Below are 16,554 nucleotides of genomic sequence, written 5' to 3' on the forward strand. Positions count from 1 at the left end.
GAGTTGTGTCATAGTGTAAAAGTAAGTGGACGCCTTTGATACCACCAGTCATTCTGCAACATATGTTGGGAACTAATAAAGATGAATTATTTTCCAAACAATAGAGTTTTATTGAGTAACCAACGCACTTCAAAACTTCTGTGCACGTTAAAAGCAAATTAATAAATTTAGTAAGATTTTAATGTAACAGAATTTAACGAAAGGAAAGGAACATTTATGTCTATTTTGGTTACACACACATCATCCGTGGCTCTCACAGGTCAGTGTATGTGAAGCTTCGTTATCTTTACTGTCCCCTGATGTGCCATAGCAGGGGTAGGGATGTGGTCCCTGACGCCATGTGAAATATTGAAGGGGTATAGGGAGATACTATACTGGTGTTCTCCATGGACTGCAAAGGGAGGCAAGCCTGGGACTGTTGAAACTGTAGATTCACAGGCGCCTGGATTATCTGTGTTTGCAGCAGAAGCCCCATTATAAACTGGTGCAACTTCCTCTGACTCCCAGGCCTTTCTCCTGTCAGCTCTTTCCTTCTCCAGGCTGTCTGCAATATTCATCCTCCAGGTCCTCTGCTGACAGCCTAGTGCAGCACTGACTTGCAGGATCTTGCTGAATATGTCATCCGAGTCCTCTTCTTTCTCCTCCTTATCTGACTCAGGCATTCTGAAAGTGTGGAGGGGATTCCCTGAAGGCTGCAATGGCAGCAACTACAGATAAAACACAGAGGTTCCAAAAACAACGTGGAGTCCTTGTGGCACCTTAGAGACTAACAAATTTATTTGGGCATAAGCTTTTGTGGGCTAAAACCCACTTCATCAGATGCATGGAGTGAAAAACACAGAAAGCAGTATAAATATTACAGCACATGAAAAGATGGGAATTTCCTTACCAAGTGGGGGGTCAGTGCTAACGAGGCTAATTCAATTAAGGTGGAAGTGGGCTATTCTCAACAGTTGACAATAAGAGGTGAATATCAAGGGAGGGAAAATTACTTTTGTAGTGCTAATGAGGCCAATGCAATCAAGGTGGATGTCACCCATTTCCATCAGTTCTAAAGTCACAACAAAAAGCGAAGGTTAAGATACAGAACTCCCTTCCTGTGCATGCCTGAAGTTTTAAACAAGGCATGCTTATTGACACCTCTGCTTCGGAGTGCTTGTGCACAACGCCACGCACAGATCCTACCATGGTGACTATGACCTGCCAGGGGTAAGGGAAATGAGGAAGGAATTGCTTGGTTGCATGAAATGATGATTAACAGGACACTGGCACTGAATACTGGCACCTTTTCCACAGGTGGTGGTGATTTTAGCTGATATCACACTCCTGAGGGTAACAAAGGCACAGAGAACACAGCTGCTGCTGGCGTCCTGAAGCCGCCCCAGCCTGTGTACTGCTAGCCTGTGTATTGCAATGGTGTCTGCTGAAGTTATCGTTGACTGGTGTGGGAAACCGTCCTACCATGGAGGAAGAAATAAGGCTGCCATCCCTAGAAAACTGCTGGAGAGGATTGCAGAGGACCTCCATGGAAGTTTCAGTGCAATCTCTTAGGAGGATTCAAGGGACATCCCTAGATACATAAACTGCACTGCATGGTCCCCTGCCTAACTGTACAAAGGAATGAAAAGCAGATAACGGTACCCGGCTTAATTGTTTTGTTGCCTCTTCTAGTACCAGTAAATTAATGAAAAGTTGATAGCTGTGTCCTGCTAAGTTGGGGGTTCCAGTAGAGTAATGGGAAATAAATTTACACACTTTTCCTTTCCCTTCATCGGGCTCGCCCCTGCTTGACTGCCAGGACTGGCCTGACTGCAGTGGAGTCAGAAACAGGTCTTGGGTCACAGCATAACTAGACCCCTCAGCCGCATGTCCCCCATCCTCCTCCTTCTTGTCCTCGCTATTCACGTCAGGGGCCTGTGACTCGGGCTCCTCAGAAGTATCCATGGTGGCGTGTGGGGTGGCGGTGGGGGTTTCTGTCAAGTATGGCGTTATATTCTTCGTAAATGTGGCAGGTCTGTGGCTTCGCTCTGGATCAAAGGCCTCCCTGACCTTCTGGTATGCCTGCCACTGCTCCTTTGCTTTCACATGGCACTGCTGCTGACCCCTGTTATATTCCTTCTCCTGTATTCCTCGTGCAATCTGCTCAGAGACGTCCATGTTTCTACAGCTGGTCCATAGCTGTGCTTGCACAGCCTCTTCTCCCCACAGACCCAGGAGATCCAATATCTCCTCTCTACTTCAAACCAGAGCATGTAGCCAGCATGGTCAGCTGGGCAGTTGAACACAACAGTGGAGAGCTGCTAGATGTGCTTGCCAAGCTGGACAATCAGGAAAAGGCATTTTAAAAATCTGCAGGGCTCTAAAGGGTGGGGGTGGGGGCTTCCTGATCTCCATGACTCCTGGGCAGTGAAGTTCACAATTGTGCCCAGAGCAGTCAGTGCCGGACATTGTGGAACAGCTGCTAGAGGACTCTTAGGGTCGACACAGATAATGCAGCATCTACATTCAAGCTACATCAACCTCAATAAGTCAACTATGGCTCAACACTGCTTAGAGAGGTAGTGTTACTATGTCGGCGTAAAGGGAAGCCTATATTGGTGAGAGACAAATTTAAGTGTCAACTAGGTTGATGCAAGGCAGCTTACGTCAACCTAACTTTATAGCATAGACCAGGCCTAGGGCCTTTCCATTAAGCCTAACTTCTCAATGGGCTTGGGTTCTCTCTTCATTTTTTACCCAGTAACAATTTACGATGTCACAGATGGCAAATTCCTTCCAGGAAAAACAGCTACTGTTCAAAAACTGACCCCTAGAAGACCCAGAGATAGCCAGGCATCAGTTGAGGAACTCTTTAGGTGGCCATGTTACAGGAATGAGACTAGCTGCTTCCATAAATGATGCTTATGGGCACAGCGGAGCAGCTCTGATTTCCACTAACAGGTAATGTAGAATCACAGGGTTAGAAGGGATCGCAAGGGTCATCTAGTCTAACCCCCGGAAAGATGCAGGATTTGTTGAGTCGAAATCATCCACAACACACGGCTATCCAGCCTACTTTTGAAAACCTCCAGCGAAGGAGCTTCCATAATCTCCCAAGGCGGTCTGTTCCATTGTCCTACTGTTCTTACAATTAGGAAGTTTGTCCTGAGATTTAATCGAAATCAAGTAGAGATTTAAGGGTTTGCCACATGATGGAGGAAGTCTCTGCAGAGATTTAGAGGCTGCAGTGACTAAGGGGTTGCCTACACAGGGAAACTTACTGGCATAACTATATTGGTACAATTATACCAGTATAGCTATACCGGTATAATGCCTCCTGTGGACACACTTATTTCAGAATAAAAGTGCCTTTTTTCAGTTTAGCTTATATCACTTTCACAGATAAACTAAACTGGAAAATGGCACTTTTATTCTGAAATAAGAGTGTCCACCCAGGGTATACCATCGGTATAGCTGTAGTGGTATAATATGTGTCTATAAATTTTCCTTGTTTAGACAAATGCTGAGTCAATGTAGAACAGAGTCACAGATATCCTGCAGACACAAATTCCTCATCCCAGTTTTCAATGTCTCAGGTGACCAGAGAATTCTCTATGTGAAAAGACCCACTAACATGCTGGACTATAAAAAAAACAAGAGTCCCTTGAATCTAGCCAACTATCAGCAGCAAAGATTTATACCTCAGCAAGAACTGGTATTAAAGTTGCATGCAGTCTTTCCACACAGAAGTTCTTGGGAGGCTTGAAAGTTTCTAGATCTCTTAGTGCGCACCTATAAAGGGGGCTTGTAAGCATGCCATATAGTGTAAGAGTCACCTCATGGCCAGTCTGGCTAGGACCTGCACATGGAGAATAGTACCATCCCACCCAGGAGGAGACTCCCATAAGCAATGATTAATTTACTGGTGATGTTACTCTCTCAGTAGAGTCTGTAGTTTGCACTTTCAATTGGGATTCTACAGAGTTCTGAGAGCTCTATGAAATGACTTCACCTCAATCATTCTTCAGCCAGTCAGAGACCTTATGTGCCATTTTGGCTGGTAAGAAGCAACACCTTTAAAGTACCTCCTGAAGGAGGATGCAAAGGATTCCGTATGGCATAATCATAACCGTGTGTGTAGAAGAAATGTATTTGGCTTTTGCTAAGTGTTTACTCTGTGGTGCACATAGTACCTACCTAGAAGGAAGGAGGGAGAAAAACAGTATGCAGATCCACAGACCAGCAGATCAATTCTTTATGACTGAATATTCAAATAGCACTTTTGTAAAACACCCTCCCTATATCAGAGTGAATTAAAAACAAACTAGTTCACTGTGCGATGTGTATAATGCTTCTGAAGAATTTTCAAAAAGTAACAGGGCTCAATTGCTCAAAGGCTCAGACCTCTCTCACTCCCTCCAGTTCTGGCACACACTATGGAAGAAATCTCACATTCACTTCTACACATCAGTTCCTCCCTGTTACTAGTGTAATAAAGCTACTCTTAGCTAGGCTGGAAGGTAGTAAGAGACAGCTGATTTATGAAAAAGAAAACTCTCTTCAGCTGATTTGGAACTAAGGAGTTGTGCATAATGTTAACCTTTATAGTGTTTACTACTGTTACTCATTCCACCTTCATTACCACTATTACGTCGCTTGTTACATCCTATCTCTGAAACAGCCACGGCTCCTGCCCCACAGAGCTTACACTTAGCACAACTGGGCCCCAACCCTGACCGAGACCTTAGGCTGCTTCTCAAATACAAACAAACAATTATGAGGTAATACATTGGGGAGCTGGAGAAATACAATGTCAACAGAACCTCAATGTAGCATCAGTGCCATTAGTGACAGCATTTTAATGTGCTTCTCTCATCAATCTGAGGGGAAAAGTAACTGTACCTCTTCCTCCCACTAGCCATTCTACAGTGCATCTCTACACTCAACCCGGTGATGCCCCCCCTGGATATATCTCATAAGATGCATTCAACCATCTGCTCACACACAGGGTACGTCTATACTTACCTCCGGGTTCGGCGGTAAGCAATCGATCTTCTGGGATCGATCCCGGAAGTGCTCGCCGTCGACGCCGGTACTCCTGCTCCGCGAGAGGAGTAGGCGGAGTCGACGGGGGAGCCTGCCTGCCGCGTGTGGACCTTTGGTAAGTACCTTTAAGTTCGAACTAAGGTACTTCGACTTCAGCTACGTTATTCACATAGCTGAAGTTGCGTATCTTAGTTCGAACTGGGGGGTTAGTGTGGACCAGCCCTCAGTCTACATATAAAAACTGAACTAGAAGAGCAGTAACTTTTTCCTAGCACTTTTGTGCTTGTATGCAACAACCCACTTAGGTTTATGTCAATTGTCAGTAACACATCGAATTGTCTTATAGCTTAATTACATCATTTTGGAGGATTGTATAGTCAGTACACAATCCCATTCCGTATTCTCTCCGCTAGTTACAAGTGTAAACAGGAATAGTATTTCTTCATATACTAAACTGTGGTTAACAGTTTATCTGACAATCAAGTTTTGGTAGATCACTCCATATATCTTATTTTAAATAATTCCTGGTAGAAAGATATTGCAGGGACTGTAGCAGTAAGCTCAGTTGACCAGTCATTGGTCCTCTTGGGTGTCATGAGACTATAGTTTAAGCATTAAGCTACTGCAGGACAGGGCTTGTCTGCTTTGTGAAGAGCACCCAAAAAGCACAGTTGCTTCTGAATGCACACAGTTCTCCTGATCACAGGAATATTGTAGCTGAGATTCAATGAGGCTTCAGGAATTTTAAGCAGATTCTGATGGCAAAGCTGTGCAGGTCAGGAAGAGGTAATACCTGTACTGATCCCCCATGACGGTCTGCAGCCAAGTGAGATGTCAGGTACGAGGTATTTGTCTGCCGGCTTGGTTGGATCTCCCACTCTCCTCGGCGGTCTGATGACGCCGTCTGCTCAGGCATTCAGAAGCATGACAGCAAGAGATGGAAGGAAAGATAAAGGTGAGCCAAGGTAAAGCAATGAGAATATAATAGTTAGTGGGGTTAGTTCACTGAAAAAAGCAAGGCATTTAAAGAACATTTAGGTTGGTTAAAAGTTCATTTTACCAAACACATTGCACGTTTGAGAGCAGTAAATGCTGGAGAGGATTCATTCAACCGAGCAAATGGTGAAATGAATTTTCAGAAAACATCTGAGCTACTTCAGTATGGGTTCTGTTTAGATATTTTGACAAAGGAATTTACAAACTAGTGAATGGAACTGTAATATATTTTTAACTAGGCCTGTCAGGACACAGATGCTAGAGCTTATCTGCAGTGGGGTCAGACACACAAATCCAGCCTCCACTGGACATAGGGCTTTTGAGTCCAGGAGCCCAAACTGCAAGATGTCTGATGAGAAGCATGTTTATTATACCAGGAGCTGGTTTCAAAACACACCCAGTAATGCAGAAAGAAATGTGCTCAAAAGTTTTCACACCTACTTTGCAAGTGTGAGTTTCGCCTGAAAACAAGCCCCAGTAAATCAGAAGTTGTTATAATGTTCTCTTCTTCCAAATGGAGACAAGAGTACTAAACTAGTCAAAGAGGTCAAAGCCATTGCTTTCAGCTACCATTACTTAGCTGGAAAGTTTTGTAGGCTATGGCTACACTATGAGGTTTTTAGTGACACGGCTGTGCCGCTACAGCCATGCCGCTAAAAGGCACACAGTGTAGCTACTGTTTGTCGGCAGGTGAGAGCTCTTCTGCCGACAGAAAACTTCCACCCCCCACGAGGGGCAGGAGAGTGCTCTTGCAGACAAAGTGCTGTTCACACTGGCACTTTTCATCTGTAAAACTTTTGTCATTCGGGGGTGTGTTTTTTTAACACCCCCAAACGACAAAAGTTTTGCCGACAAAGTGCCAGTGTAGACAAACCCTTAGCTACTCCTGAAACGTCAAGTATTAGCCACTGAAACAGAAGAAACAATGGCTTGCTACATAATGGTAAATCATATGTTCCCATAAAAACAAAGGTCTTCTCTATGCAATATGTGGCCAATGCATCTAACCATGGGAACTATCAAACCAGTGTGTTAAACAAAAGTAAAAAAGCATCAGTAAGGGGAAAGAGAAGGACTGGTTAGAGAGAAGAATGGAATACTATTGGTACACACTCCATCTAAACAATCAGGTCAGTTTTTCTGTATGTTTGCTTTCTCAGTGCTTTTCATATACCTTTGCAGAAGTTAATACAACTGGACAGTGGAGTCCACAAAGTATAACTTTTGGGAAGAGAGATACAAGCTATATCTAAAGATTGTAATACAGCACAAAGAGTAGACTCTGTACCGGGTCACATGCTCTTTCTGCCCCAAGTGCAATCAGTACCTCTCACAAAGTAAAACTAGCTCAAATTAATGGTGAGAGACTGTTGTGCTTGGCATCCGCTTAGAAATACTTTACTAGGAAGCTTAATTCAGCTACCTGAACAACAGAGATGGAACATTCTCTAAACTGGAGAGACTAATTCAAATTCTTCTCCATGCTCTCAGGGCTTATCTACAGGAACATAATTTGTGGCAAGCTGGCTGTAAATTTACACTGCACTACTGTACAGCATACTAAGTACCCATGTGGACACTACTGCTGGACACTAGAAGTTCCCTAGTGCACTTTAATCTACTCTCTTTCAAAGTGGTGTAGATCAAAGTGCACTAAGGAACTTCCAGTGCACAGCAGCTGGGGCCACATGGACACTTAGCATGCCGTATGCAAGCGTGGCCTTCATTTACATCCCAGCTTGCCATGAACTAAGTGTTCATTTAGACCAGTGGCTCTCAACCTTTCCAGACTACTGCACCCCTTTCAGGAGTCTGATTTGTCTTGCATACCCCCAAGTTACACCTCACTTAAAAACTACTTGCTTACAAAATCAGAAATCAAAATACAAAAGTGCCACAGCACACTGTTACTGAAATATTGCTTGATTTATTTTATAATTATATGGTAAAATGAAAAAGTAACTGGAATATAAATGGTGTACTTACATTTCAGTGTATACTATAAAACAAGTCATTGTCTGTATGAAATTGTAGTTTGTACTGACTTTGCTAGTGCTTGTTATGTAGCCTGTTGTAAAACTAGGCAAATATCTAGATGAGTTGATGTACCCCCTGGAAGACCTGTGTGTACTCCCAGGGGTATGTGTACCCCTGGTTGAGAACCACTGATTTAGACAAGCCCACAGCAGTAGACTACATGACAATAGTCAGCCAATGAAACATCCATTAGCTGCATTACTATCACCACAAAACACACACACAGATCAGTGCTACTAGGGCAGGACACTTGGTATTCCTTTCATGAGTGTGTCATACCCCATAGGGCTGTTCAGAATTTATAGCCTTGAGCCTAATTTGTAATTGATTTGCACAAGTTATATGGTTTCCATCCTCTCTCTCTTTAATGAGAAAAAACAAGAGGCTCTGGACTTTCTGAACTTACGTTGGTTCTGTGGCGGTAGTAGTGGACTGACTGCACATATCTGAAGCAGTGAGGGTGTTGGCCATATGTGAAATCTCAGACACAAAGATGGTAGAATACTTTCTTGTTCTGATATGAAATGTGACTAATACTGATGTAGGTGAGGAATGCTGAGACGAAGTCCTGAGCAGAGAGCTGAGACCGAGGTCAACAGATATCTAAGGCTTGAGTTTTCCGATTACCACAGCATATGGACAATTAAGCACAACTTTATTAATGAAAAGTGAAGGTGAACGAGAAAGGTGCAGTTGAAAATGCAAGAGAACCAGCACTAGTTCAAAGAGGACAAATGAACTCACTGTGCTCCTGAAAAAAACAGTCTGGAAACAAAAGAATGTGGTTTACAGCTGAGACTACTGTTGCCTGAAGCTGGAGGAGCAGGGGAAGACCTTTTTGAAAGCCACCCATTGAGTATGCTGTGATTCACAATTCACAGAACCCAGAGGTCTGGTTTGAAACACTGTCTTGGATTCTGTTGTGAGGTAAATAGATTGATATTACTGTACGGTTTGGTTTTGGACAATATAGCTGTAAGAAACTTGCTTCCCCAGGCTCAAGCCCTAGGGGGTTATGCTCTCCAGTATGGGGTGAAAGGAGAAGGCTCGTGCCAGAAGAATTGACTGAAGAGGACAGTTTACTCTAGTGTCCAGAAAAAGTTAACGCTCTCATTACGGATTTATTGGCAGAAGAGAGTCTGGTGAGACACTACTTCCCTGGGCAATGCCCTTGGTAAGTTAAAAGTTGCATGTATTACTAGTCTTGTGGGGTTTCCCCCCCAACTCGAATGAACTATTTGTAGTTTCCTGGAGAAGTGCCAATATGGAGCCGATAAAGACATGCACCTCAGGAGTCTTCCCCTAGGACTCAAAGTACTTCTCAAAGGGATCAAGTGGCCAGGAGTGTTCACATTTAAAAACATTGTGGAGCACCTAAGGGTACATCTACACTGCAGTAAGAGACCTATGGCACTGAGTCTCAGAGCCGGGGTCTGACACCTGGTGGGCGAGAGGGCAGGGTCTCGGAGCTCAGGAGCTAGCACAAGCCTGAACATCTACACTGCTATTTTTAGTCCCACAGCCTGCGTCGCGCAAGCCTGACTCAATTGACCCGGTGCCGCAGGTTTTTCTGTGCAGCGCAGATCTACAGTCAGATTTTCCTCTTTATGAAGTTACTAGCGCAGAACAGTCTGGGGAAGCAATGCCTCCCTTCCCCCTCCAACTTTCAGGGGCTGAAGGAGGTCACATTAGCTTATATGAATGGAACGCCTTTTATCCCAGTACACTTTATAGCAGTGATTCCTAACTGTTTTAACTGGAGTCTCCCTGGGACACAAACAACTAGGAACCTTCCCCACCCCGCCCCGGCACATGCTGTCATCACCCCTTTCTCCTGTTTTTCTGTATATTCCATCCCCTGCCCACCCTCCCCCACCCCAACATGAGCCTAACATCCTTTTCTGTCTGTTCTCCACTCCCTTCCCTCATCATCTTGTTTCTTGCTTATTCCTTTTCTCTCTCTCTGATGTGTATTTTGCTTCATGCTGCTCGTGATGATCTTCTCCGTCTCCTCTTGTGGTTGTTCCCCCACCCTAGTTTTTATTTATATTGCAGACATGCCAGTTAGGGATAGAGGCTTCATTGTCCTAGGCACTGTCCAAACCACGGAAAGACACTTCCTGCTGCAGAGAGCTTAAAATGGAATTACTACCAAGCATCATGCTGACCGGGGTGCAGATGTCTCTGGAAGAGGCAAGCTTGGCAGCTACCTACTGCTAACAGAAACATGTCTGCAGTTGGGAGTGGTGTGGCCAGTAGCATACTTATTTTTACCCTGAATTGGTTTAGCTTCAGCGTCTAGCCATTGAATCACATTATGCCTTTGGCTGCTAGATGTTTTATGGATAAAATCCATTAATAATTGTAAGGTGCTCCAACGTTACACCGGACAGCCACAGAATCACTATGTAGATACTTAGACATAAGTGTGTGCACTAATACCCATTAAAGATGAAAAATGAATAGACCTAAAGGCAGCACACAGAGCAGTAACTCGAGCTTTAATTGCTGCTGCAGCAGGGGTTAAGATCTGATGCTGTTGCGATCAGCTAGAGCCTACATTAAGTTCCCTACTCCAGTCAAGCTTGGAGTTTTAACCCTCTTGGTGTCTAGTAACGGAAGGCGAAGAAGTCAAACAACGGCTATTGGAAGCTCTGATAGTCCCTGGCACAAAATGACAGATATAGCTTAACAGGGTAGGTGGCTTTCTGAAGCTTTCATACTCCAAGGCCACAAGCTGCCCTCTTTAGGACAGATTGAGCGTGATCTGCTCAGTGTGCCTATAATCATTTAGCTGCGTAGGGTCTTGTGCTCCCAGGTGCCCTGGCCAGCCTACCTGCAAGTTTTTACTTTTCTAGGAAGAAAGGCCTGATGTATAACCATAATCAGAGAGCTCAGCTTAGTTCTACACTACTTACAAAGGTTACAGGTTAGCAAATACATTAAATGTTATAGCATTCTGAAATAGCCATATGACTCCCATCAACTCCTTCTGAGTTGGGTACCTGTATCTGAGGGCAGAACTTGCCCCAACACTTCATTTTTGTTTTAAATGGAGAGAAATAATGTTTAGTTGCTTCTGGGAACACAGGATAAATCACTGATACTTGAGAGTATAACTGCATGTTAAGTCAGTCAATTAACCCAAAGTTAAGCAAAGATCTTCACACTAATCTATGACTTGGCTAATAGTGGGCTAAAATGAATTACTCTTTAATTATGCTTTGTCAAAACATGCTCTGCTGCAGAAATAATTTTCCATGGTACAAAATGCTTTTGGGAAGGATAAATATTCTGAGCACCTGATCACTTTGAGGCTGATACAGACATCTTAAGAACAGATTTCACTTAGGAAAGTACCTAGTAAAGTACAGTGAAGATGAATCCGAACTCGTTTCTGGTTCCACTCCATTCTCTGGTCTTTGTTTTGTATAATTTGTCCTTTTGAAACAACACACAGGAGCAGCTCGTGTACAGGACTACAGACTCAGGCAGGAAGTCTATTGGCCCAAGCTGTTCTATGGCACTCAGCTAAACTGCAACATACCGTCTGTGACCTGGCCTCTTACAGCTACTAGTGAACATCTCAAATCCAAACAGCATGTAGCCTTCTGCCAAGAATGAAACAGGGAGAGGGTGCCACAAAATAAGAGCAAAAGAGAATGGGGGAGGAGGAGTGACAAAACAGCAAAAAATCCCCAGAAAACAAGAGAGGGAAAAGGGAAGGAGAAAGAAAATGGACAGAAAACAATGGCTGTAATATTCACAAGGAGATGTGCCTGCGAACCAATGGGGAACCTATTCCAAAGGTCAGATTTTGACATGGGATTTGTAGTTTAGGTTGACTTTCCAGGTATAGTTAGTTCTTTTAGAGGATGGGAAGGAGCAATGGAAAATGTTTCCAGAAGAAACTGATTACATCACAATGGAGAAGTCTGGTGATCAAGTGGACTTTGCACAGCTTGTCCAGTGTCACCATTTCATCATGGAGAATACCCACAAGGCACAAATCTCTCCCAGAACAGAAGGAAATTAACAGCAGTAGCTCACAGAGTTACCCTGGCCATACGCATCCTCAGTAAGGCATAAACCCAGGCACAGAAGTATAGCAGAGAATTACATATTGAGACAACTTTGCCAACAGGGGTACAAGAGAAACTTCCCCCCCATCAAACAATGGAAGTAGAACAAAGTACTCTCCGACAATATAGGAAATGGTCTGAAGATCTGTGCCTTCGGCCAGTATCTTATGCCCCACACAAGAGTCTTGGATCAGGGTCCTTAGTGATGAATGGGCTGGGAAGGGAATCTTGTGGTAAGTTTGTATAAGGCCATATGTAAACCTCCAGGAGATGGGATGATTTAGAGAGAGTACCGTACCTCCTGCTACTTACTGGCTTTGGAGCCAGTGTTTTTTGTTGGGCTGGGTGGAGGTAGTTGAGGGAAGTGAGTTAGTCACCTGCACATGCATATCAGGTGATGTGGCTTGCATCTCATTCATTTATGGTGGAGGGGAAAGGCAGGGCTCTCATCCCTCCTGATGAGCCTAGGATTGGCGCATGAAGTGATAAGATTTCCAGGTAAGAAACCCAGGCTGCAGAATGGATCTCTGTTCATAGTGCTCCTATCTGATTCCTGCTTTGCTGCACCTCTCCTGGGTTTGTTTGTACATTGTTTGGAATGCATCCTTCCAGCTTTTTCTTTTGTTAATTTCTACTATGCCTCAGGTTTGGGATATTTAACACCACTGTTTTGCCACCATATTTCTCCCTCATCTAAACCAATAGTTGAGGCCAGGGTGCAGCATCACAAGTTGTGTAGGAGCACAACAGAAACTGCTGCGAGGGGGTTGTAGTTCAGTACTGAGGTGCATCAGAGTACCATTCTGGACACAGATTGGCCAGCAAGGCCTTTTTGGACATTACTGGCATTATGGTAGCACCTAGAGACCCCAATCAAGGATTACACTGTTACTTGTTTGCACAGCCAGGGCAAGGGAGGATGAAGTAACAAAACGATCAGAGTTTAACAAAACAGACGTTTCAGTTCATTCCTTATCTAATCAAGGCCAGACTCATGCCCTTGTAGGCATCATGACAGAGGAAGGTTTGAAAGGATTACAGGGCTGGCACCTTTAGAAATTTTGACAGGGAATATTTCTGAAACAGAGCAGCATGGGAAAAGGCACAGTGGTATTTGGGCGAGAAGCGGACAGGCAGACCATAGAGGTTGCCATCGCTGAGAGAAAGCAGCAGTTAACAGCTTGACAAGTGGTGATGTCACTAGATCTCTATGGTGCAAGGCTGAAACTCTCACAGTATGTACATGAAACTGGAAGTCCCTGTGGTTCAGCTTCATCTGCCCATACTCACAGACCCTACTGTGTTAAAAGGACATATCATTTAAAAGCCATATTCTTGCTTTAATTAGCATCCTCTCCCCTTCAGGAACCAGAGGCAGCAATCTGCTGTGGAGTCCTTGCACTGTGAGACATTCATTTTCCTGGCTCTGCTGCCCTTTGTGACAAGAAGACTCCTTTAAGAGTCAGAATTGAAGAGCTATCCAGCTATCCAGCAGTCCACACATCACAAGGTCAGTTTTTCACAAGGGCACTTCCCACTTAGTGAGGCATCAACCAGGGTTTTCTATAGTCCAGGGGCTCCTGACGCCACACCTCATCACTGCCTCTTCCACCAAGGAAAAGAGGTGATTTTCAGATAATGAAAAGAAAGGCCCATAGAGTCCATCTGGAACATTCATCAACATGTCTACCTCAAGACAGACATTGGAACTCACAGAAAAGTTGATTTTAAAAATTACATATTAATGGTTGAAATGGTCTCTAGATTTTAAAAAATAGCTAGTGGAAATGAGCCAGGCCAGGGTGTGCATTGCTATACTGCTGCATTTCTCAGGGGTTGAAGGCGCTTTACCTTCATCTACATGCCTATTCTATTCTATCCAGATTCTTATAGCAACCTCACCACCACAGTAACTGAGTGCCATCCAGCAGTTCATTAAATGGCATGACTAACATCTCACATTTGCTATCTCCCTCAACCTCTTACCAGGTGAAGAACTGTGTGTTTAGTGAAGTGTTTTTAATGTACATGCTGCTCTGCATTTATATCAGAAGACCAGTCTGCACCTTGTGCTTGGAGTGAAAGCTGGTGAGGTCTGTGACGGTCCTTTGTTCCCGTGAGTTCATTCCATATTTGTGACTCAACACATCCATTAATACCCTAGAAATGTGCACCTTGACGTGGCTAATTGCCAAAGTAGTCAATCAATGTGGCCAACAGTGTAAGTGGTCAATTCATCTACTCCAAGGCCTGGTCTACACTATGAGTTTAATTCGAATTTAGCAGCGTTAAATCGAATTAACCCTGCATCTGTCCACACAACGAAGCCATTTATTTCGAAATAAAGGGCTCTTAAAATCGATTTCTGTACTTCTCCCCGACGAGCGGAGTAGCGCCGAAATCGATATTGTCATTTTGAATTAGGATTAGTGTGGCCGCAATTCGATGGTATTGACCTCTGGGAGCTATTCCACAGTGCACCATTGTGACCGCTCTGGACAGCAATCTGAACTCGGATGCACTGGCCAGGTAGACAGGAAAAGCCCCGCGAACATTTGAATTTTATTTCCTGTTTGCCCAGCACAGGAGAGCATAGGTGACCACAGAGAGGTCATCAGCACAGGTAACCATGCAGGCCGATAATCAAAAAAGAGCACCAGCATGGACCGTATGGGAGATACTGGATCTGATCGCTATATGGGGAGAGGATTCAGTGCTAGCAGAACTTGGTTCGAAAAGACGAAATGCCAAAACTTTTGAAAAAATGTCCAAGGGCATGATGGAGAGAGGCCACAATAGGGACTCAGAGCAGTGCCACGTGAAAGTCAAGGAGCTCAGACAAGCCTATCAGAAAACAAAGGAGGCAAACGGTCGCTCCGGGTCAGAGCCGCAGACATGCTGCTTCTACGCTGAGCTGCATGCAATTCTAGGGGGGGCTGCCACCACTACCCCACCTCTGACCGTGGATTCCGAGGCGGGGGTAATCTCATCAGCCACACCTGAGGATTCTGCGGACGGGGAAGAGGAGGAGGAGGACGACGAGCTTGCGGAGAGCACACAGCACTCCGTTCTCCCCAACAGCCAGCATCTTTTTCTCAGCCTGTCTGAAGTACCCTCCCAAGCCGGTATCCCAGACCATGACCCCATGGAAGGGACCTCAGGTGAGTTTACCTTTTAAAATATAAAACATGGTTTAAAAGCAAGTGTTTTTTAATGATTAATTTGCCCTAAGGACTTGGGATGCATTCGCAGCCAGTACAGCTACTGGAAAAGTCTGTTAATGTGTCTGGGGATGGAGCGGAAATCCTCCAGTGACATCTCCATGAAGCTCTCCTGGAGGTACTCCAAAAGCCTTTGCAGAAGGTTTCTGGGCAGTGCAGCCTTATTCCGTCCTCCATGGTAGGACACTTGAGCATGCCATGCTAGTAGCAAGTAATCTGGTATCATTGCATGACAAAGCCTGGCAGCGTATGGTCCCGGTGTTTGCTGGCATTCAAGCAACATCCGTTCTTTATCTCGCTGTGTAATCCTCAGGAGAGTGATATCGCTCATGGTAACCTGGTTGAAATACGGGAATTTAATTAAGGGGACAGAGGTGGCCGCTCCTACTGGGCTGTTTCCCTGCGGCTGAAAATAAATCCTTCCCTGCAGTTAGCCAAGTGTGTGTGTGGGGGGGGGGGGGGGGAGGGGGGAGTTGGCGCTGAGATTTTCATGTTTGGCTAGCAGGGATCTTCCCTGATACCAGCCATGCGGTGGGGGGAGGGGTACAGCGATCATCCCAGATAATTCATGGCGGGCGGGGGGGGGGGGTTAGTTTGGCTTCTGCAGGGATCTTCCCTGATACCAGCCACGCGGTGGGGGGAGGGATAAAGCGATCATCCCAGCGAATTGGATGGGGGGGGGCGGGTTAGTTTGTTTTCTGCTGCTGAAGGTTAACAGGAAAACCACAGCACTCAACGGGCTTTGCTTGGTATGTGGGAACGGAGGGCGCAGAAGCCGAAAGACAATGGCTTACCATGGCCGCATGCAAGCTGAATTCTGTTGCCCGGACCTGCGTCTGTGATCTCTAACACCAAAGCCACAGGCACTCAATATTAAGATGCAAAATGTGACCTTGTACTGAAATCACATGTGCTATGTAATGTGAATAGTGTTGTTCACCCTGAAAGAGTATAAGCATTGTTCTGTAAAATGTATCTTTTTAAAAACTTCTCTCCTTTTTTCCATCCCTCCAGCAGCTGCAAATTTTTCAAGCCTCCCTCCTCCGTCCCGAAGGTTATCTCAGATAAGGCGGCGGAGAAAGAGGACGTGAGACGAGATGTTCTCAGAAATAATGGAATGCACCTGCAATAAAAGAGCTCATTTGAATGAGTGGAAGGACACAGTATCTAAGTACAGGAAAGATGCCAGTGAA

General features: G+C 44.8%; 1 protein-coding gene across 8 annotated transcripts in view; it reads right to left on the reverse strand.

Moving 5' to 3' along the window:
- The window catches only part of CSNK1G1 (casein kinase 1 gamma 1), a 229,218-nt gene that overhangs the window by 19,325 nt on the left and 193,339 nt on the right, over positions 1-16,554 (reverse strand). For 3 of the 8 annotated variants that reach the window (XM_065412649.1, XM_065412651.1, XM_065412652.1), the window contains exon 10: positions 5,819-5,929. The exons of the other annotated variants lie outside the window; for them this stretch is intronic. In XM_065412649.1, coding sequence (XP_065268721.1) covers positions 5,819-5,929 — 111 coding nt within the window. The remainder of the gene's footprint in view (positions 1-5,818; positions 5,930-16,554) is intronic. 8 annotated transcript variants of the gene reach the window in all.

Source organism: Emys orbicularis, chromosome 10 (assembly GCF_028017835.1).
Source record: "Emys orbicularis isolate rEmyOrb1 chromosome 10, rEmyOrb1.hap1, whole genome shotgun sequence".
Lineage (NCBI taxonomy): Eukaryota > Metazoa > Chordata > Testudines > Emydidae > Emys > Emys orbicularis.